Raw genomic sequence first — 21,722 nt, 5'->3', positions numbered from 1 at the left:
GACAGGGGGACTCCGTTCCCATGCCAAAATTTGTTCTTTTTTTTTTAAACATAGGGATAGTTAGTTAGTCATGAGTTAGGAATAAGTTTTATAAGATATTGGATGAGATACCTGGTGCAATCTTTTAAACTGATGGAGGAGGGAAAAAACCTTAATTTTCTCAATTCTATTAGGTTTTTAATTTCTTGGCAGACTTTCATTCCCTACAAGTTGAAACAACAATTTGAAAAAAAGAAAAAAGGGAGAGAGCAGAACTTCTACATTCGAGTCTCTTGTTTTATGCTCACTTCCTTTCGACAACGCCGAAAACTTACCCTAAATTGAGGCGGGATGCGGAGTGTTTGCATTCGGTCAAGAACCTGCCGTGCGAGTTTGTATGCACCTAGACTTTGTGCCTGTTTTGACAGTGTGTACAAAATTGCAAACTGCGACACTTCCTGGGGCTTCACGGATTTGGTTTCATTTACCAGATATCGTGCGATGTTAAACAAAGACTCGGATGTAAACGATGTAAAAGGCTCATCCATGTACCGCTGAATTATGTGATAGGCATAATAGATAGATGCTAGTTTATCGTTCTTATGGTAAAGCTCCACCATTTTGCTCTCATCATCCTTATTTTGAACTGCAATGTCCAGACACTGCTTGCTCAGCACCCAATAGTAGTAGCCAGCATCTTGAAACCGACTTTCGTTGACTGCATTTTTTGTGAGAATTTGCAAGACTTTGGACGCTTCATCTAGACAACCCGCTTTGTGAAATGCTGCAAAAAGATACAAATAATTTCTGCTCACTTCAGTTTGTGAAATCGTGGTAATGAGGTTTGAAAACTGAACCTTTTTTGCCACATTGAATAGATAAGAATCATTATCTACAGAGGAAAACTTACTGAGATTAACTTCCTTTGCAAAATTCATCCCAGGATATATCCTCTAAATCTCAGAACATTCAAATGAGCTAAAGCTGTTATGACTCTGAAAATTCTTTGGAAAAAGTTCACATTTTTAAACGAACAAAGCTCCTGCAATCCACAGAGAAACTGCAAAAATGAGTATCTCGCTTGCGGTGTTTCGAAACTTTCACTCCTATTTTATTTTTTAAAAAGCAACCGAACCAACATCATGGCTTGAAGTTTTCACAAGATATTCTCTATAAAGAGAAGAAAAATCACTGAAATTTTTAAAAATTGACGTTCAGTAGTTTTCAATCTAGAAAATAAAGTAAGACAAGAAGTCTGCGACGCCACAAACCGAGATACGCATTTCTGTAGTTTCACCATCGATTAAGTAGTTTAAGAAAAGTGGCACTTGAAAATATTCAACTAGCATGTGACGCAATTATTTTAGTTTTTTTTTTATAATCATCTGACTCCCTAAGCATAAATGCAGACTTCTCTGTGCAAATTAAGTTAAACGAAAGACTCTAACTATCATCTTAAATTCAATGGCTTTTGACGGGAGGTAAACTGACAATCTTAACAAAAAATGCAACTTTTCAAAAGTGAGCAATTACATAAATTCGACTTGGTCTCGACATTCTCCTTTAAGTCAACCCTGGCTGAAATGCCTTCTGTAGCTGACATTAAGAAGACTTTTTGTAAAATAGCAGCAAATCGCAGATATCATTTGACATGCGCTGACGTGAGGAGTGTTGGGTCTTAAAGCAGGACAATTGCTGACCAGACCACTATAACATGACCGATAGATATCAACTCAATTCAAACAATTTTACTTTCGCTGTGTATAGGACATTTTTTGGTGACTCCTAGGCCACCATCATAATCAAACTACCACAGAAAATTAGCTGATTAATTTACTGAAGTTTGTTGATAATTGTGGCTTGGTGCCTGCCGAGATGTATCCAAAACTTAAAAAAAAATTTGGTGATAAGTCTAGGACTTAGGCATCATGTATTTAACTTTACTATTCTCCTTGTTTTTAGAGATTAATTTGCTTTAATGATGACACTGTGCTATCATTGACCACTACTGGGCGGTATGACGTTGCTGGCATTTGATACTTTCCTAATTACTTATAATAAAATCTGGCGAGATATTACCTTTTTGAGCTTCAATAAATTTGTCGTTTTCGGCAAGCCACTGAGCATAGGACAAATAGGCAAGTTCATAGAATTCTGAATGTTTTTCAGCAAGCGAAAAAACTTCTTGCCAGTTTCTTGCTTCAATGTTGAGCTGCACAACATTTTTCAGCTCTCCCAATTTGCTGTACATTTCTGCTGCTTTATCTACTTCCCCCAGTTTCTGAAGGCTTTCTGCTACTAGTCCTATTAATTCTGTTTCAGCTTTGTCCAATTTTCGTCCTATATCGACTAACCTGAAAGTATAAAAGAGACAAAATAAATGCCATGTTGGTTAATTTGAAATTTTCAAAGATTCCGTGGTTATACAATTGGTTTTGGGAAACTTTAAAGGGCATTTTCTTGGACATTTGGTGGTAAATAAAAAAAAATGGAAGAAAACAGAAAGAATGAATTCAAGTTAACTTACATGTCCACCCATTCGTTAAGAGACATTAAGCGAATGGCACTGTTAACTTCGCCTATAGATAAATACATTTCGACGGCAGCTCGATGCTCATTGATGGATTCTGCCCATTCAGCACGCTTAAGAACCAACGATTTTTCATCTGCATTGTCTCCGGTCCCCAAATATTCCTTGAGAACATAAAATCCTTTATTAGCTCTTACAAACTAGAACTTAAAAATATAGCTTAGGGAAACAAAGATTTTATGATGGCAATATAAATGTAGAAACTACTCAGCCTCAAAATGCTCATGGTTAGTTTTTAAGAGTAAAACTGGAGCACATGATCAAGTAATACTAGCTTACCATGAGAGATCAAAGAATGACGAAATAAGATGGGAAACCCAAAAAATCACTAAATCCATTTATCTTAAAAAATATACAAAAAATAAACAGATCAGGTTCAACAACTGTCAAAATGCAAGTTAAAAGTATCATCTTACCTGCGCCAAGTCGAACATTCGCAAGTCAGAGTACATAGCCAAAGCTTTGTGTCCTTGTCCACATTTTGCATAGAGGTCTGCTGCTTTGCTGAACTTGCCTTCAATAGCATAAATATCTGCCACGAGAAGTTGTTTATCTTTATCACTTTTACTGCGCCCTTGCTGTTGTAAAATTAAAACAAAGAATGTTATCTGCCTTCGAGCAATAAAGGATTCAAAAATAAAGCAACCCAGTGTAAATAAAGAACAAAAATTTATACAATCAGAACTATTCTAGGTTCTAAATTCTCGGTTGCTTGGAGCTACAAGTTGCATTTTTTCTCGAACAAGTTTTCCTTTCTTTCAGCTCTCAAATTCTTGTATTGTGACAATTCTTCAAGAGTTCTCATTCCAGGCAAAATTAAACCTGTGTCGAGAGATATTTTTAAGACTAGTGATGCAATGTGTTTGGGCGCTTAGTAAAATAATTAGTGACCAGCTAACAATGAATGTTATGAACTATGAGTCATGTATGATGTTCTGTTGAAGTCTGCAGATATTCTTGGTAAGCAAGCAATATCTGTGTCGCAGGCATCTAACAATTTTAGGCGAATAGCCTTCTGCCTACACAAATAGCAATCATGACTATTTGCCTAGGCAGTATGCTGTTTGCCTAGGCAACTTGCTGTTTGATTCAAGCTAGAGCTGAACCAGAATTCAGGCAAATAACAATCTAACTTTTCATCGAAATAAGATTTTTTATCGTAATGATCTGGCAACCAGATATGAAACATGACAATGCATTAAGTGGAGTCTCAGAGTAGGTGACCAAAACACTTGACTGATAACACAGAGCTACACGCAAGGACTGCCGAAAATGATAAAAACAACATCAAGTACGATTTTTGAACTGCCCATGACTGCCAGTCAATTTAATATTTTATTTTCGGTTGACGAATTTTAATCGTAAGGATGGCAGAATGTAGTGAAGTTATAGTCCCGGAATTTGATCGCGGTCCCCTCGACACCAGTAATATCCCGGGATTGATTACAGAGGTGAAAAATGACAAGTATAAAGTGGCAATCGCGGCTGGTATTCTGAAACAGTGGATCTCATGGAATGCATTACAGGAAGTTTTGACTTCCACCCTTAAGATCGGAGAAGTGCCCCTCGAAAAAACAGTTTCGTTGAGAGAAGCGGCAGCCGTCCGTTGCTTGTACAACGCGCAAGGGTTCGTGCAATGTACCTGTGCAGAAAGCAAGACTCAATGTGAAACAAAACGGAGCTCATGTTTCAAGAACAATAGAAAGTGTAATAGCCGGTGCCATGAATCCGTAGCCTGCTCTAACAAATAAAGGTGAACTTGTAATGTTTCTTTATCTATTGATTGTTATTTGCCTGATATTCCGTAATGTTATTTGCCTAAGCAACTTGTTGTGTGCCTAGGCAACGTGCTGTTTGCCTGGGCGACTTGCTATTTGCTTAGGCTGCCACAAGGCCGCCGCTTTTTGTTTCTTATTCACCTAGGCAGGTGGCTATTCATCTGAAATTGTTAAATGCCTGGGACATCTGCATTAATTCTTCCAAATTTTTAAGGCAAAGTCTCTTTACAAAAGGAAATCCGAGCATTTTCGTTGATTGTGTTCTTAAAATAAATACATTGTATTTCTTGAAATGAACATTTAAATGCAAAATACAGAGTACACTGGTGCTAATGCGATGAAAAGTTTCATAAGAAAAGGGGCAAATTGCGGCCAGAGACAAGAGACCCTCCACTAGTATCTTGGCCATTGTGGAAGCTTTTACTTTTGGTAGAGTCCCTTTATACCCAGAGTTAAGACAACTCACTTTTGGTTGGGCCAGGGTTGGGCTGAAAGTGGCCTAAAAAAAAATTCAATTCTGATTGGTTCTCGCTCATGGAGGCCAAAACGAGTGCACCAAGATGGCGGTACCTCGAATGTGAACAAGAATAATGAAAATATTACCTAATTGTGGTTTATCAAGAGTAAATTGTTATTTCCATCGGTCCAAAATGAAAATAGATTAAGAAATTATTCACAAACCAATCTAATTTTCGTTTTAATTGATCAATTTGTTGATGTTGTTGTTTTTGTGTGACAGACATCGCAAGATTCCTGATCCTTATCCCTCAATATCGTTCGTTTGGGTGCACTCGTTTCGGCCTCCATGGCCAGCCGCTGCCAGTCAGCTGATAATCGAGTAGTCTTAACTCTGGGTATAAAGGGACTCTAACTTTCAGGACTGCAGCATTCTACTGTTGACTTACCTACATGGTTGATGTTTAACAACAAGTTGGCAGTTTCGTTTTGCAAACAAGTCGAAAATGGCCGAAGTTTGCGAAACTTGTTTGGCTCATAACATCACCCAAAGCTCATCATTGACCATGTAGGTAGGTCAACAGCCGAAATTGAGGTGATGACTGTTGCTCCCTAATAATTGTCCATAAGGAACTGTTGAATCCCCGAAAGTAAAATCTTCCACCTGTCGCTAGGAGGCCAGTGGAGGGTCACTTGTCTCTGATTGCGGCACTGAGGAGCAACATTTTTCAGGTGAACAATAGTTTTCTGCTAACTGTCAAAAGAGTTTGTTTTTTTTGTCTTGCAAATAAATCTTGTTGACCCTATAAGAGATTATCCCTATTACCATTTTTTAGGTTCTCAGTTGATATTACCTGAAATTCAAAAATAAAATCTAAGTGCTTAAAATCTCTGAGATGGCGGTAGGCTTTTTCAGCAACATTGATGTCAAATCCTTCCAAGGCTGCTTCAGCAAGGAATCTCCAATCAGAATCCGTGACTCCCAGGCAAGCCACCAAATACGCTTCCCTGTTAATTTAAAACAAATGAATAATCGTAACAACAGCTAGTATTGTGAAAATACAGAAAGTCTAACAGAGACACAAGGTGAAAAAACTGGTGAATAATCTGAAAATGCAATTTTTGTGCTTAGAGCGAGTAGTTTTCACAGCACTTGATTGAAAAATTGTAGCTACCTGTGAGACAATGAGGTCCAATAATACCTTAATTACTCGATAAATTATGGTGAAGGCCCGAGCCAGGAAACGCAGGATAATCGAAAATGCATAAAACCACATGATATATGTACGATTCAACGTGTGGAATGTACATGTAATATATGCAACAAATGCATGATAATATGTTAGGAATGAAGGTAGCTGCCCAAAACTGTTTATCTGTTACCATCCGTAGCATCATAGCAGCTGCCAAATTTCTCTTCAAATACAAATATTAGCATTTCGGCTGTGTCTTATCGTTGCACCAGATAAATGGAATGCCGAATAAGTGATAAGCGGATAATCAAGGTATTACTGTAAGTAACAATTTTGATGATTTTGAGTAAAATGAACTCAAAGTTTAAACAAATTGATTCTGATTTCTCATTAAAATGTTGCACTTGAGTTGAAAATTCAGTTCGGGGGATTCGCTTTTAATCTTGCTGTTGATATGTCGAGTATGTATTGATAGTATTTGGCCGAAAATGTTCATATAAGACTAAAATGGACCAATAAAATTTATGAATTAGTTGAAATGATGAAATTAGTAGCAGTTGATAGGCCATTCGAACAATTAGAAAAAAGATCATTCAATGTCTTCTTGAAAGATACATTTAAGTCTAATGAGACTTCAGACAAGTGGACGTACTTAAATCATAAGAAAATATCTCTATTGTACAAGGCCCATGCTATGCAGTTTCTATTGTTTTCCCTGAATTAACCACACGAAATTGCAAAGAAACATTGTTAGTCCTTTACCTTGAAAAAAATGAAACATAAACAGAGGTTTTTATGCACTGCAATTGAGATGCACATTTTCCGCATTTAGCCATCGGTATGCAGCATAAAATATAGATGATTAGGAATCTTTGGGATCATACCTGAACATAGATTTTTCAACATACTGGTACATGGATTTGGAAAGAGGAACTTCGATGACCTCAATAGAAGATGAATTCAATGAGAACACTTTTGAACCCCATAGTCCAACAACAAAACCCTGAAAATGAGTAAATAATCTAAAAATTTGGAAACGAAAAATATGCAGGGAACAACTGTCATGGAATGGCCACCATATCGTTCTATGACCTCATGCATGAGCCTTGTCTCTCGGGCCAATGACCATGCTTTCAGAAGTGCAAGCTCGGGCGCTCACGGTCGCCGATCTTCTAAGTGTGTATCCTTATCAATTCACCCATTAATATTTTTGACATCAATGGTTCAGCTGGACCCACAAAATATATATGCAAAGTGTAGGCTACCGCAGGGTCAATCTTTGGGCAGCGATTCGTGGTAGCACTTCACCAGTGTTTATCTAAGTACCAATATCAATCATTATAGATCAGCTCTACCATTTAATCTACATGTGGTGGATTATTTCACACTCTCCCACTACACAATTTCCTAGACTTAAGAGATTTATTTTCATTCTAATAGTTCTGAAATAGAAATTTACAGCTGCTCATCCTGGGGCAACAGACGATTAAGAAAAAATCGATGGATGAATGTCTTTCTACAAAAACTTTTTGAAGTAACACGTAAAATTAAAAGAAAATCATTCATAAACGAAATTACTGAAGCAGAAGGAACTGTAAAAATTATATTTACCGCAAGTTTTTGTCGATGAATAGGAAAATTGTTGACTTTGAGATTTAGGGTTCCATTTCCAGAGAAACTCAACATGTCTTCAAAATTTGAATTCCAGACAACACTGATAGCATTAGCCTCCTAAAAAAGAGCATTATAATGGTAATGACATTTGCGTGTGGTCTGGGTGTTGTGCGTGAATGGGTTATACAAGTTAAAGCTAAAAATGAAAATTAGACTTTAGTCAACTTATAAGTTATTATATTTGTAAAAAGAAGATAATTAACACTTTGTAAAAGGTGGTTGTATCATATTCTGAAAAATAAAAATAAAAATAAAAAAATAATGGTAAAAACATTGAAACTCACAGTTAATCGCATTTATCAGTTTTAATTATCTCTTTAAGAGAGAGACCACTGAGAATAAGGTAAAGGTGTTGATCATACTAAAGTGTTCAATTCCAGCAGGGAAAAGTGTTCTTAAAGAAAAAGAGAGTATTTGCAACAAGGTCTACTGATTTTTGGAGGAAAAATTTAAAAAAAATGAAAGCTTCATTAAATGCAAAAGAAGAATTTGACAAGCAAAATCTCGAACTTTCAAAATTATCAAAAATGACACTAATAATTAGCGAAAAAAAATTTTAAGAAGAATTTCTGACAATGAATCTACAAACCTTGTAACAAATTTCTTTACTTGAGAGATCATACACACAACACTGATTGTTTTCGTCTACAACTGCCAACTTCCGTTTGTACAAACTGAGATCAAGACACCTAATTCCCGCAGATGCTTTAATTAATTTTACGGGGAATGGATTATCCAAGAATATCTTTAGAACCTGCTCAACACACACAAGAAGAGAAATGGTACAATATTCAGTATTTGAGATGAGAAATGTATTAAGGATCAACTCTTTGCGGTGCATAAAGTCTGCGAGTGACCGCCAAACAAATTTTGGTTGCTAGTATCATTCAGCAATTAAATTGAAGATTTTAAAAAAAATACTGATTCAAGATATCTACTGCAAAAAAGGAAATTTCTCCCAAAAGAAAGAAGTATGAAGTCACACATCTCCACAGTGAGGCTGTTGCACAATATTTTTTCAATTCATTCTCCGAAAGTACATACAAAATGAGAGTGTCTTAATATTCTTGTTTTCCATTAAATCAGATTTTAGTCAAGAAAAAGACTTTGAAGCTTGCCAAAAATCTAACTCCTTTTAAATGGAAAAATATCGTGCCAACACATTTTGTGACATCTTGAAAATAATTGTCTGCTGTGTTGAATTTCATCCTTGTTTATTTATTGTCAGGTCGCGACTGTGACGAAAAGTTATGCATCTTGACTGTGCTCACGATATTTTCCCTGTTTGAAGTGAAGTATTTTTGTTGTTTCATGGAAATGAAATAATTTTTCTGCAATTCCAATCCTACAGCGGCCATGTTGCATTGGATTCAAAAGGTGGTTGAAACCGTGAGTTGTCACCTCACATGAGGCCATAAACTTCAAGCCAATGAGAAACACTTTCCGCAAAATTTCAGCTTCTAGATTCTTTTGTTAAATCCAAAAAGCTGTCCCGAATTCTTTAAAGCTTGCTCTTGAGGAGCATTTGTCACTAAAATATAATTTAAAAACACATATTTTCAAGGCAATTTCTGCAACTGGCAAGAGCCCCAAAGAAATTTCAAGGAAAAACTATAAACAACAAGCCATTGTGCTTTTCACTTATGGTTTCAACTTATAGTATGAGTATTTACCCAACCCCAGCCATTATAATTCACAGATTGAATGATATGAAAAAACCTGTGAAAGATTTTCTATCAAAACTACAACTTCAAGTTGTTTGCCTGCTTATCTCGCAAAGTACTTTGTATTAATTCTTCCACTCAAATCAATATTGCAAATTTTAATGATAATCATACAATTAGGGGACACTAGGTTACTTCGAATCAGTCAAGTCCATCATACCTGTCCACTTTTTAGACCGACTAAAAGGCCCTCTTTGCCCGGGGCTCCTCCAATAACTCTGATGTAACGAATCAAGGAATCCAGCAGCCATTCTCTTTCAATGATCCCGTCAAAATTTAGAGACTCAATTCTCCTCTCCTGAAACAATGAGTGAAGTTCGTTAAACATCTTTGCTTGCTAATTTGCAAAAAATTTCTAGAAACGTTTATTGTACGGGCAAGTATTTACGAATGCAGGATGGGTCCTCTTGAAGAAACTGATTCAACAAGCAATTAGAAATCAAAATTATTTTACAGATTCTGGTTTTCTTTCCAGATTTATCTTAATGGATTCTTAAATCCTTACATATTTGAAAAGTAGGTAGCGCACCAAGTTTACTTGAATTTTTCCAGATTTCTTTGAACAATAACAATCCATAAATAACAAGTTCAAAGTTTCGTAATTTGAGCCTTCATTTCAACACGCATTGCCAAGAAAGGCAAGACAGCTTTTGAAAATATCCTGTCCATCATGGGTACTTTTTCTACCATGCGACCCTTCTGCAATTTACAGGCAGCCTTTATCAATTCATTACTGCATGAACTTTAATTCGCAGTCAATAAGTCACGCAGTGAAAAGAGCACCTGCAGTGAGAAGGCTATTCTAAAATATAATCTTGGTTTTCTCAAAGATGTGCATTTATATGGAAGGTCAAATATGCAACTTTGAGTTTCTTTTTCATGATATATAGTAAAAATCAGGAACAATTTCTGTGACCTACATGAAGTCTCCTATTTTCAAAAATGCAATAAGTTCATCTTGTTTCATGGAAAATACTCCAGAAATAAGTGGTTTGGCGCTGTTTACATTAGAGTTGAGCTTTAAAACTTTTGGTTCAAAATTACCTGACACACAATTAGATGTTCTGAACAAACAACTAAAAGGGTGCAGTCTAGTTGTTTGTTAATTTTGGCCTTCACTCGGTATCGCATATTCTCAGGCTCGCCCAGGTACAGCTCATAAATCGTCACACGTTCTGGCAACTGAACCTGAATAGAAAATTGAAGACAAGTTAGAGGCAAGTCAATTTTTTCTGTAAACCGATGAAACTCAGCAAAAATAACTGATGACGGAATTCATTTTTGACTTTGCTGCTTTTTTTCCCTGATGTCAATTAATCAGAACAATAAGCAGAATTTGAAAGGATTATTTGGTATATTTTCCTCCCCAGTTATCATGGAAAAAAAAATTATTTTCAAATATTTTCGGGAGATACCTCCATTGTGGATATAATACTTGAAGATAGTAAACATTAGTAACCGTATGTATGTGTGAAATACAAATAATATAAGAGGTCCACGGATACACCTAGACTTCTCCAAGAGATATAAACAGGAAGACCTGAAATCAAGAGAGGGTACTTGCATCCGAATCTTACTGAAAATGGGGCTACAGAGCAATAGGATCAGCAGGCTGATTATTGAAATCGATAGACAAAGCTATAGACAAAGAAGACATAGGGGTAAATAGCGATCCTATTGGTTGAAATGTGTGGTTCTCATTGACTAAGGGAGAAAATGATGGACTAACGGTCGGGCTTCTTGTTGGTTGCCGTTAGTTAGTCTATTACCTACTGCCTTTGTCCATTGCAACCACCAGCTTCCACCAATAGGTTCCCTCTATATCCCTTTGGTCATTTTTGTCTATCGATTTCAATCATCGGCCCGCAGGCTAGCTTTATTGGGAATCTTGTTAGTGACTGGGCCCATGATAATGTATGCAAACAGGGGTTGGTTGGAAGATATGCATTGGAGACGTGGAAAAAAAAAATTTGAGTATAATCTCACTGAAACTTTGTCAGATGAAAGAATATAGCTCAACACCAAAATTGAAACCAAACCAATGAATCACCAAAAAAAAACAACGTATAGTCGCAGTTGAAAAGTTGCAATTTTGGATGGTGCAATGTGAAAATTTAGAGACTAACCTGACCTAACACAGTGAAATTCCCTTCATTTGTTACAAGTTATTCTAAATTTCCCTGAAAACTGAGAGAGGGAGAAGCATGTTTTTTGTTGGTTTGTTGGACCAAGTAAAAACTAAGCTGAACAACTTCTTTGACTTAAATGTAAGAGAAAAAACATTAAAATGTGACTCAAATCCTGCAATTAGCATAGTAATGACTTTAAATTCATTTCATTTTCCATTCAATTTCAACGCACTTGAATAAGAAGTGCAGAGGTTTTTCAAGTGAAAATAAATACTTACAGCTAATCGATGCTTATATATTCCAATTTTCTTCACAAGGCAAGAACATTTGATGCGAACTTTTTGGTTTAACAACAAGTTGTGAATGATCACATCTGTCATGTTCTCTCTGAGGGCAATCAAATAATAAAATGTAAAATAAGTTAACACAGACAAAATAATTTTATTTTTTCATCTTCTTTTTCTCCTGTTGGTTTTATGGCTTTTATCTCGATGGGGCCTACAGCCGACTACAGACAAATTGGACTTAAGAGTCCTTGGTTATATGAATTCAGGATACGAAAGTAAAATAACTTAATACATAAAAAAATGGTAAACAGTCAACAGTCCTTATTGCTCATTACTGTAATAAGATCCACCAAAAATCAGATAGCATTACTATGTTTTAGTTTCCTCAACATTGAAAAGTGGAAACTTTGAACAACATCAAATTCTATCAATTTTTTTCTGATTAAATATTGCTTTTCAAAAACTCTGATGATTGCTAATCCTTGGCATTTTTGACTCGGCAATGTTCAATTGGAAATGAAATTCCTTGCCGATTTTTAAGAAAAATAGGCAGAAAACGCATGCTTATTTTATTTGTTGAAATTTCATAGTTGTTAACCCAATATTTTATTCAGCAAAACAGTTTTGTGCTGAGTAGTAAAGCCTAAAAAATCCTGTACATATAATACTGATTGCAGAATCAAGATGTAAGGACAAAATGGAAGAAAATCTCACCTGTAGGCATATCTATCCTTAAACAATGCATGAATAGTGTTGAACGCAAGTTGATAGCATGCAACTTGCCCATCTTGATGACCAAAAACCTAAAATAATTAAACGATTATTCGGTTTTGTTTACTGAACAATTTACTTATGAGTGGGTGTTTCCCACAGTTTTGGGTTAAAAGAGGAAGATGAGCATCTCAAAATCTCTATAAAATTACTGTCAATGGAGGAATGATGGAATGTCTTAACTGTGAATCTCAGAAGTGGGTTTGATTTGCATGCATTTTTCCCACAGTCAACTTTGAGAAATGATGCTCATGCATGAAGGCATATGACACATAGGATAAACGGATGTCTTCTCTATACCTACAAAGAAGGAGATTCAATACATCTTCGTGTATGAAATTTATCCTATCGCAAGCTCAAATATGCAAGATTTTGTTTAAAGTACCTCAAAAATTAACTCAAAACAGGTGATATCAAAAATTTTAATGCGTAAAGGGCAATTTCCCGATTGAATGTTTCAGAATGCCCTCCAACAATTTCTTTTTTTGTAAAGCAACTACTGGATCATTAAACATGGGATTTGAGCTAAAGATATCATTAAATTATTAAGAATATTTATTTCCACCTTTCTAAAAGCATTCCTTTTTCCTGTTCCGGGTAAAAATGCAAACGGAAATTCTATAACATTGATACTGAGGAGCGCCTTTTTCGTACCCAGGTCTTCCATTGTGAGAGTTAATTTACCACTCATTTTAAGAGCATTTGCATTTAGGAGAATGAGTTTACTTTTACCTCAATGATGAATTGGAAGAGTAAATAAGAGAGAGAATATAGTGTGGAAAAACAGATAAATTCAAATCAAATTTAATGATTTCTTTGGCATAAAAAAGAGATGGAGAGGAAAAAAACTGAGTGAAGTTCTTGAGAAAACGAGACGAGAGATGTGTGAAGCATACTTACTATGTAAGAAGAGTTAGGACGAAGAGCACTGGTCCAGACCCATGTAGAATTTTTGTTTTCTAAATTTGATAAATGGACACCCTCTCTACTATAAAGAGCCACTTTACCACCGATTCCTCCAACTATTAAGTACAGTCCATCATTGAAATAAGTTGCAAATAAGGGTTCAAAATCTAGTGTGCGTTCTTTGGTAACCTTTCAAAACAAAAAGATAAAGAAAGAGATGTAAGATTAAAAATCTTATTAGGATAAGCCCTGGCAAATTTAGACTTTGACGATCAGTTCATTGTAATTTTTAAGCAGTTCTCCTTGGGAAACAACTCTTACTTCAAAGTGAGATGTTTGAATAAATTACAGGTAAAATCAAGCAAAAGCTGGAATGGATCAGTCACATTAGTCACAGAGTGAAGTTATGATGGTTTCAGATCCTAGATCGGCAGAAAGAACTAAGATCTGTCAAAACACCAAGTTCCGAGGGCCAGTTTGAGGTACGGATGGTATAAAATCAGAGTGGCTCATCCGTGCCAAATTAAATTTTTGCCATTGTTCACTTTTTAAAGCGGGTGTCTAGGTCTACCAATTTGCAAATTTTTCACGCTTTTGAGTGAGGAGCGAATTTGTGACTAATTGTTAGCCAATCTGCTCAATGTAATTTTTGAGCCATTCTCCTGGGGAAATGATGCTTACTCTCCCTTTTAAGTGAAGTTTGCAACAAAATCATCATTTTGACAGCTTGGAATTTGTGGTGAGAAAAAATGCCTTCAGGGGTACATCCAAATCAGCATCAATTGGCTGAAAGAGGCCAAGATGTACAAACGCAATGAGGATACAAACCATGCTGAGATGGTCTTCAATTTGGATTTGGTAAAACACTACCCACATGATTAAGATGAGCGCATCATGAAAGTAATCACACTGAAATGATCTTGGACAAACTGAAATCTTCATTTTTGGAAACAGAAAAACTGATTTGCACAATACCTGGTTTTAATTACACACACAAATTTCAGAGAATATCCTGTAAAGACAAGGTCTAACAGAGTAATGACTTGAAACACTGCCAGTCTTACAGAGTTCAGACAGATTTATTTTCAGTGAAACATCATCAAAGAATTTAAAACCTCGTTTAAAAAACTGTTTCTTTTTTTAAATACTCTGTAAACAATATTTTTTATTCAGAAAAGTTGCATTAAAAAGTATCCGAACTACTACAAGAACAATATGTCTTGTATCTATTTGCAGAAATTAAGTGACCAAAGGTATTAGGAATTAATATTGGGTAATATAGATGATCTAGAGCACCAGGAATTTCGGAATTCTCTGGTTTTTTTTAAAAAAGCAAATAAGTAAATGCAAATTTTAGCGATAAAACTTGCAAATAGAGGAAATTGAGGCACTAGATGCAAAAAGAGCACTTCTTGATTGCAGTGTTTCAGAATCTCTGTTGCTAATTAATCCCTTGGAGAAGAATTTAATGGGTAATTTTGCCAGAATTCTTACCATAAGTAGAAAATTGTAGAATCACAAGGAATATTCAGTAAATTTTTAGTGAAATGGATGCATTCACTTTCCTTACAATGAATGAAATATTAGAGGAGACTCTGAAACACTGCAACCGAGAAGTGCCCTCTTCGCATCCAGTGCCTCAATTCTTGGTGTAATGCGTACTATTTCTTCGCATTTATTTTCATGAGAAAAACTGATCAAGCCGAAGACCATTTGGGAACATGGCTCTTGGCCCCTCTAATGACACTAGCAATACATTGTCCGATGAGGACAATATTTCTTTGATTTGCAGGGGCTGTGTTTGTTAAGAATGGGTCAGTTGCGCGCTGGTCACAAAATCGTATTTTGATGCTTAATTCTTGTAGAGTAGCCAAAAATAATAAGATCTATCCAAACTGCAACTTTCTGCGTTCAATATTAACCAAGATATCACGCTTTGAAAAATTCGTTTTATGACGTCATCCACCACGGTAGTGACACCTTTGGTCTCTTCCACCTTGCTGTCATCGGAGTTTCATGTTAAGTAACCAGTGCTAATGTGCCTTACACTTACTGATGAGATCATATGGAAGAAACCAAGGGTGTTACTACAGCGGTGGATGATGTCAAAAACCCTACTTTTCAAAGAGCGATATCTCGGTTGATATTGAACATAGAAAGTTGCTGTTTGGACAGATCGTACTATCTTTAGGTAATCTACAAGAATCAAGCATCAAAACACGATTTTGTGACCAGCCCAACTGACCCATTGATTACTGTTTAGTTCTCTTACCGGAGATCCATCAATGGTGCAAAAACTTAAGGTTTTACCCCAGTCAGTTATACACAGGACATCCAGACTATCATCTCTGAAACAAAGTATGTTATTTAAAGATAATAATTTACCAGACACTTGATGCGACATCAGGTGTAAGAGAGACAAATGATAGACAAATGAATAGAGGTTTAGAAAAACTTTTGCAAATTACTGATAGTATGAACAAAAACAATATACTCAACATTGCTATTGCTTTAAATTAAACTGAGCTTGAATGAGAGATGTGAGCTTTGGAAAATAAACTACTTCATTCTGGGACAGGACCCAAACCTGCGACTTTGAAAGGAGCACCAATCTCGTATTGTAGACGAAGAATATTGACGGTGAAACTACCAAACCACGTATCTCGTTTGCGGTGTTTAAAAATCTACGCTCACATTTTATTTTTTTGAAGTAGACCAAATCAATATCATTCCTTGAAATTTTCACGGAATTTTCTCTGCACAAAGAGGAAAAATCACAGAAATTTTCAAGACTGGATGTTAAGTAGTTTTTCATTTAAAAAAAAAAGTATGACAGGAAGTCTGTGACGTCGCAAACCGAGATACGTGGTTTGGTAGTTTCACCGTCGATATGCAGGTCATTCAAATTCATATCTATAAATGTAGTCACTTATGTATTCATATAAATGTGTACATGTATTTCCGCCATTTTAACATTTTCTGATTTAGAGGAATTATACCGTTCTTAAGTTGCCACAAATTTTACCCAGACTCTTTTAATTTTATAGAGCCTTGGCAAAGCTACTATCCAACAAAAAAAAAAACAAAAAAAAACAAAAAAAAAAAAATGAACAAAAGTTGAAATTCATAGTAATAGATTTCGAGGAACATGGTTGGGTAGTGGTTGAGAGGTCAATTTTTTTCCACTCATAAACTCGAGTAAAATTCGTTATTTTGAGTTTCAATTGAAAATGCTTTGCTTGAGAGATATCTGTGATGTGATAATTATTTAGCAAGTACCTACTCTGCAGTTTTTTTCTCGAAACAGGATATAGAGAAAATATAGAATTGTGTAATTTAAAAAAAAAAATTGATTCTATTTTTACACAACAAAAAGGAAACAGGAGCGAAGCTTTTTGATCTTACTTAATGGGACACCAAGCAAGTGCGTAAATGGGGTCGAAACGATTCTGGCGATCGATGAGGCAATGCTCTTCTCCCGATTGACTTCGCACGGATACATTGCCGTTGTTGAGACCTAGAGCCAAGAAGAGTCCATCTGCCGTCCAAGAGCATACATTGATTCGTGAGGGTACTTTAAACTTTTGAACAGCCTTCTGGTCCGCACTCCAGAATGCAAAGTCACTGATTGCACAGCTTGCCAAGAAATGGAAAACAGGATTATACGACAGACACTGGACTGAGTCATTGTGCCTGAAAAAAAGCAGATCAATGAATTGAAACTTCAGATCTTGCAGAAGTAAAAGAGGAGAACTCTAGAATTTGTTCTAGTTTTTTTCAAGAGGAGTGAAGGTATTAATGAAGGTGCTCAATCTACTATTTACGACATTTCAAAGGGGAAGTCCAAAGGTGCATACTAAGCAGCACTTTCATCCTTTTATAATTTTAAGCAACACAATAGGCGAAACAATTTTTTTAAATATTATGTGAATTTTACAATTTTTCAACTAATGGATCATTGTTTTCAACAACAGAATTACTAAATTACAAAATTTTATGCTGAATACGTTGTCATGATATGATAGGGATTGCCACAGAATTAATATTAAAACCTGAGTTTAGAATCAACTTGAGATAATATAATCCATTAAGCTGCGTGAAGCTATGTAATAAAATGATTTTTTTCATTTTTCAATTTCCACTTCTTCATCAATACCACTTGTGATACATATATTGGAACAAAACGAATATAGTTCTGTTACTTCTTTGCTTTACAATTTCCCAAATAATAATAATGAAATTTATCCATTGTGTCTTTTCAATGGCCTCTCTGGACAGTTCCGAATGTTTTGATTTTGCGTTCAAAAGGTTGCATGTGTTTATAAACTACGGAGAGAATCGACAAAGAAACTGTTAAAAGAAAGAAAAAATACCTGTTTATTGCATCAACTGAGAAAATTTGCTACTCACGTGTATTTTACAGTACCCTCTAATTTAGAGGTCCAAATTATTACAGTCTTGTCACTACCTCCAGAAGCAAATCGTCTCCCATCGGCAGCATATGCCACGCAATACACATTCTCTTTATGACCTAATACAAAATAAAATCAGAGGAAGTTATTTTTCATAAAAAATGACAGGGCACTCACTGACAAATAAAAGGTAAATTCAGGCGTCTTTCCAGGTATACATCAAACGCATTTCAATTGAGGTCTGCTGAATTTCAGTTGGACGATCTTCAACAAATAACAAAAACTAGGGCAACCAAAACCCCAAAGGCTGCTCCTTACTCTTCTTACTCCCTTTTCTCATCCCGTCCATTAAGCCTCTTAAAAATGATTTTATGCATGGCATTACAAAACTTTAAAATGAGTGCCTAACGCTGAAAATTTGATGATTCTCTACTCTACTCAGAACAAGTTATGCTTCTGAGAAACAGGGATTTAAGACCGTAATTTTAAAAAAAAAACCGATATCCACAAAACCTTCGAAATTGGTGGTCCAACAAATTTCTGGAAAATGGAGAAAAAAAATTATAGATTGACAAATTTTGGCTTGACACGATGAAAAAAAACGTAGGAAACCTATTCTCTTCGTGTGGGGGTCAGGTTAAAAAATATTTTCTAACACTTTGAAATGACTTGATAATTTTTCTTCCCTGACTAAAAATTAAAGTTGAGTTTATTAATGAGTATGGATGAAGAATTCACTACCTTTCAGAGCTTCAATTAAAGATCCATTATCAGCATTATATACAAGAACTTTCTGTCCAGCCGCTAGTATCAGTCTAGAGCCATCTGGATTAAAACAGAGGCCGTATATGCTAGAAAAAAAGAAAAATGGAAGAGAATGAGAGGTAAATAAACTATTTTTTTGCCATGGCCTTAATTGAAAAATGCATATCATTAAGAGAACGCTGATTATGTTTTAATTCATTTTCTTTTCTTTTTTTAGAAAACAATCAAAATATTTTCTTGATATTTCTTGAAATAAATTTCTGTGAACTTCTTTGCTTATTTAAAGAGTTTCACAGAAAATTTTAAGGAGAAATTTTGGTGAGTTTTCCTTTAAACAATTTAACTTCCCTAATTGGAGATTTATAAACATTGCATTGAGGATGTACATTTTTTTACTTTAGCCATCAATATTCATGTAGGAGAAAATATTTAAGTGTTCTCTTTCTCAGTTGTTCAATGAATATTATGATATCCAGTAGGGTGTAGGAAAGTCTTCATTCTCACTCACGCTTAACTAAACTGACCCCTCAACCATTGACAGGTAAGACAGCAAGGTTAGAGGCAGGTTGCTGCTTGCCTTTCTGATATTGTTAACCTTGAGGGTTCAAAGGTACCCCAAGTGAATTCAATAAAATGGTTACAGAGATCAGCATAATATACCTGACGTTAAAAAACCATGTTAATGCTCACTTGCATGTAAACTGAAATAATTTCTTGTGCGCATCTTGCTGGCTTTACTTTCCAGCATCTTCAGAGCAACTGAGGATGCCATTTGAAGAGTAGAGCCAGCAAACGCATCGGCACAAAGATTCAATTTTTGCGCAAGCGAGTATATACTCGGTTTTTCAGCTTGGGTTACGAGCAAGTGAGAGGCAAGATTTCAGCACATGCTAAACTGACAATATTTAACTACTTATTTGTCTTGCTGAGTTCAGCTCCTTGCAGTTAGTAAGAAGTGTAGCAAGATTTGGTTTTCTGGTGGGGTGCAAAAAGTTCTTCAGAATTGAAAAAAGACAGAGAAACAGAGCGCTGACGGCTGAAAATAAAGCCTAAGTGGTGAAAAGTATTGCGGCAGCAATCGGACCACTAAGACACATACAGAAAACATAGTGCATGCGGAAAATACACTCAAAAAGAGATTGTTATTTCATATTTCATCACAATAATTTATCCATTACTTAGAACACTTGTAGATAAGTTGGCAGTAGTTTACTTTTGACTATCATGCCCAGTAGGCTGATTTATATATCTGTGCATGGCAGCAGGGTTGCAGGAAATGCTGGGCTGTGAGGCGATTTTCAGGATTGATGAAATTCTCAATTTTACCTGGAAATCAGGAATTTCACTAAAATACCAGCATTTTGCAGCTTGACGTATGCAGAAACGCAAAACGTAAGATCATGGTACACTGTCAGCTTTTCAGAACTTTCTGCACCAATATGCAGTGAAATGCCAACGCTTGCGGTCAATCCTCGATTGCTGTGAGATGACGGAAAGAATATAATGAACAAATGTTATATTGGAAATTGACACCATTCTAAGTAAATTTATGTGGTAATCAATGGGCCAACTGATGAATGATGCATTCAGGTTGATGTGACATTAGTCCATTCTTTTCTTTCACCAGTTCTATAGACCATTAGCATTAACTGAAACCTTCCTTCTCATTTGCTCTCTTCTGAGAGTACAAGTTGGACAACAGATCAAAGCAGCAAAGTTAGCTGTCTCTTTTATGAACTCAAAAGTAAAGTAAGTAGAGGCAAGCGGAAAAACATGCTGTCGTCAACAAACATCGTCACGTGGTATGCCTGTCCGCTGGATGGAGTAGTTCAGGTTCAAAATTATATAAAGTTGGAATGATGTGAACGAATCTTTAGACAGCGTGTGGATCAAAGGATCAAAGACATGGTGCGAGAAAACTATAAATACCATTGCTCAACTTTATCCTTGTTTTGAGCTTTGGAAGCCCAAACTGGTATGATCCTCATCTAGGAGACAGAGTCCTTCCGCTGAGTTTGGCGGGAAATAACATAAACAATATTCTTGCAATTGATTGGCATGTGATAGAAGAAGATCTCGGTTAAAATTATGAAAATTTCAGTACTTTACTGAGACAAACACAATGATCTGAATGCTCAAAAGCTGTCACAAGGCTGCGGAGCACATGTTATCAAACCGCAAGTGACTGAAGTGTGAAGTGAGCTCCAAGGTAGATTTACACAGGTATGGAAAAGTTGAAATTTCCCATGAGCCTCAGTACGTGTCACATGACCTCGTGACGTAGGTTAAGGGGCCCGTTTTTTAATTAAATTACAATCAATTAACATTCAAACGTTTGTGCGTTTAAACGCTAAAATTATTATCGCATAACCAAAAATTGTGCAAAAAAATCCCACAAAATTTTGACAAACGATAAACCGTGCATAATAAATCAAAATAATCAAAACATCCAAAATGGCTGACGTTAAGGGGCCGCTGGAGAGCCAATCAGAGGCCAGTTGTTTAGTTCTGTCCATACCTGTGTAAATCTACCTTGAGTGAGCGTGAGCTTCTGCTACAGACATACATAGACCGAGTCACAGAGTTACCTAAAAAGTTGATGTCCGATGTTCTCGGAACAGGTAGTATTCTGAGAGATCCGGAAAAGATCCGGAACCTTCATAAACCAGCGGAATTTGTTCCGGGATCAATGTTTACCGTTAATTAATTAAATTAATTAATTAATCCATTTTGGAGTCCTCTATTTTTATGAGAAAAAGAAAATCAAATCATTCGATTTGACGGATTATATTTATTGAGGATAGATATCGAAGACCATCCTCCGAAAATTTCGAGAAAATTCAAAGGGGAAATTTATGCAATGTTGTTGAATTGCTCCATCATCCATAATTCGCGAGTCGCGTATATTCAGGGCAGGCTCTGAGGTTTTCAAGTTTTCATTTGTGCATCCCCTTTGACGCATAAGATATTGAGTATGCACACCCAGAATCATCCTTGGAAAATTTCGAGAATATCCAAGGGGGAAATCTCCAAGAATGTTGTCCCATTGCTGCATCAT

At 35.9% G+C, this 21,722-nt stretch overlaps 1 protein-coding gene across 3 annotated transcripts in view; it reads right to left on the bottom strand.

Moving 5' to 3' along the window:
• Oseg1 (intraflagellar transport protein Oseg1) overlaps positions 1-20,865 on the bottom strand; it is a 28,738-nt gene extending 7,873 nt beyond the window's left edge. For all 3 annotated transcript variants that reach the window (XR_002009734.2, XR_002009733.2, XM_019055176.2), the window contains exons 1-18: positions 20,594-20,865; positions 18,641-18,750; positions 17,898-18,018; positions 16,893-17,180; positions 15,760-15,835; positions 13,482-13,676; positions 12,525-12,613; positions 11,802-11,910; positions 10,439-10,582; positions 9,555-9,692; positions 8,260-8,424; positions 7,608-7,727; positions 6,881-6,999; positions 5,658-5,811; positions 2,986-3,147; positions 2,507-2,673; positions 2,059-2,333; positions 315-763 (exon numbers count right to left, since the gene is read on the bottom strand). Coding sequence is in view for 1 of the 3 variants with exons in the window: in XM_019055176.2 (XP_018910721.2) it covers positions 315-763; positions 2,059-2,333; positions 2,507-2,673; positions 2,986-3,147; positions 5,658-5,811; positions 6,881-6,999; positions 7,608-7,727; positions 8,260-8,424; positions 9,555-9,692; positions 10,439-10,582; positions 11,802-11,910; positions 12,525-12,613; positions 13,482-13,676; positions 15,760-15,835; positions 16,893-17,180; positions 17,898-18,018; positions 18,641-18,750; positions 20,594-20,652 (2,940 nt within the window). In the remaining 2 variants the exon portion in view is untranslated. The remainder of the gene's footprint in view (positions 1-314; positions 764-2,058; positions 2,334-2,506; positions 2,674-2,985; positions 3,148-5,657; positions 5,812-6,880; positions 7,000-7,607; positions 7,728-8,259; positions 8,425-9,554; positions 9,693-10,438; positions 10,583-11,801; positions 11,911-12,524; positions 12,614-13,481; positions 13,677-15,759; positions 15,836-16,892; positions 17,181-17,897; positions 18,019-18,640; positions 18,751-20,593) is intronic.
• Between the last annotated feature and the right edge of the window lie 857 nt (positions 20,866-21,722).

Source organism: Bemisia tabaci, chromosome 3, assembly GCF_918797505.1.
Source record: "Bemisia tabaci chromosome 3, PGI_BMITA_v3".
NCBI classification, from domain to species: domain Eukaryota; kingdom Metazoa; phylum Arthropoda; class Insecta; order Hemiptera; family Aleyrodidae; genus Bemisia; species Bemisia tabaci.
This window is presented reverse-complemented; position numbering and strand designations above follow the sequence as displayed.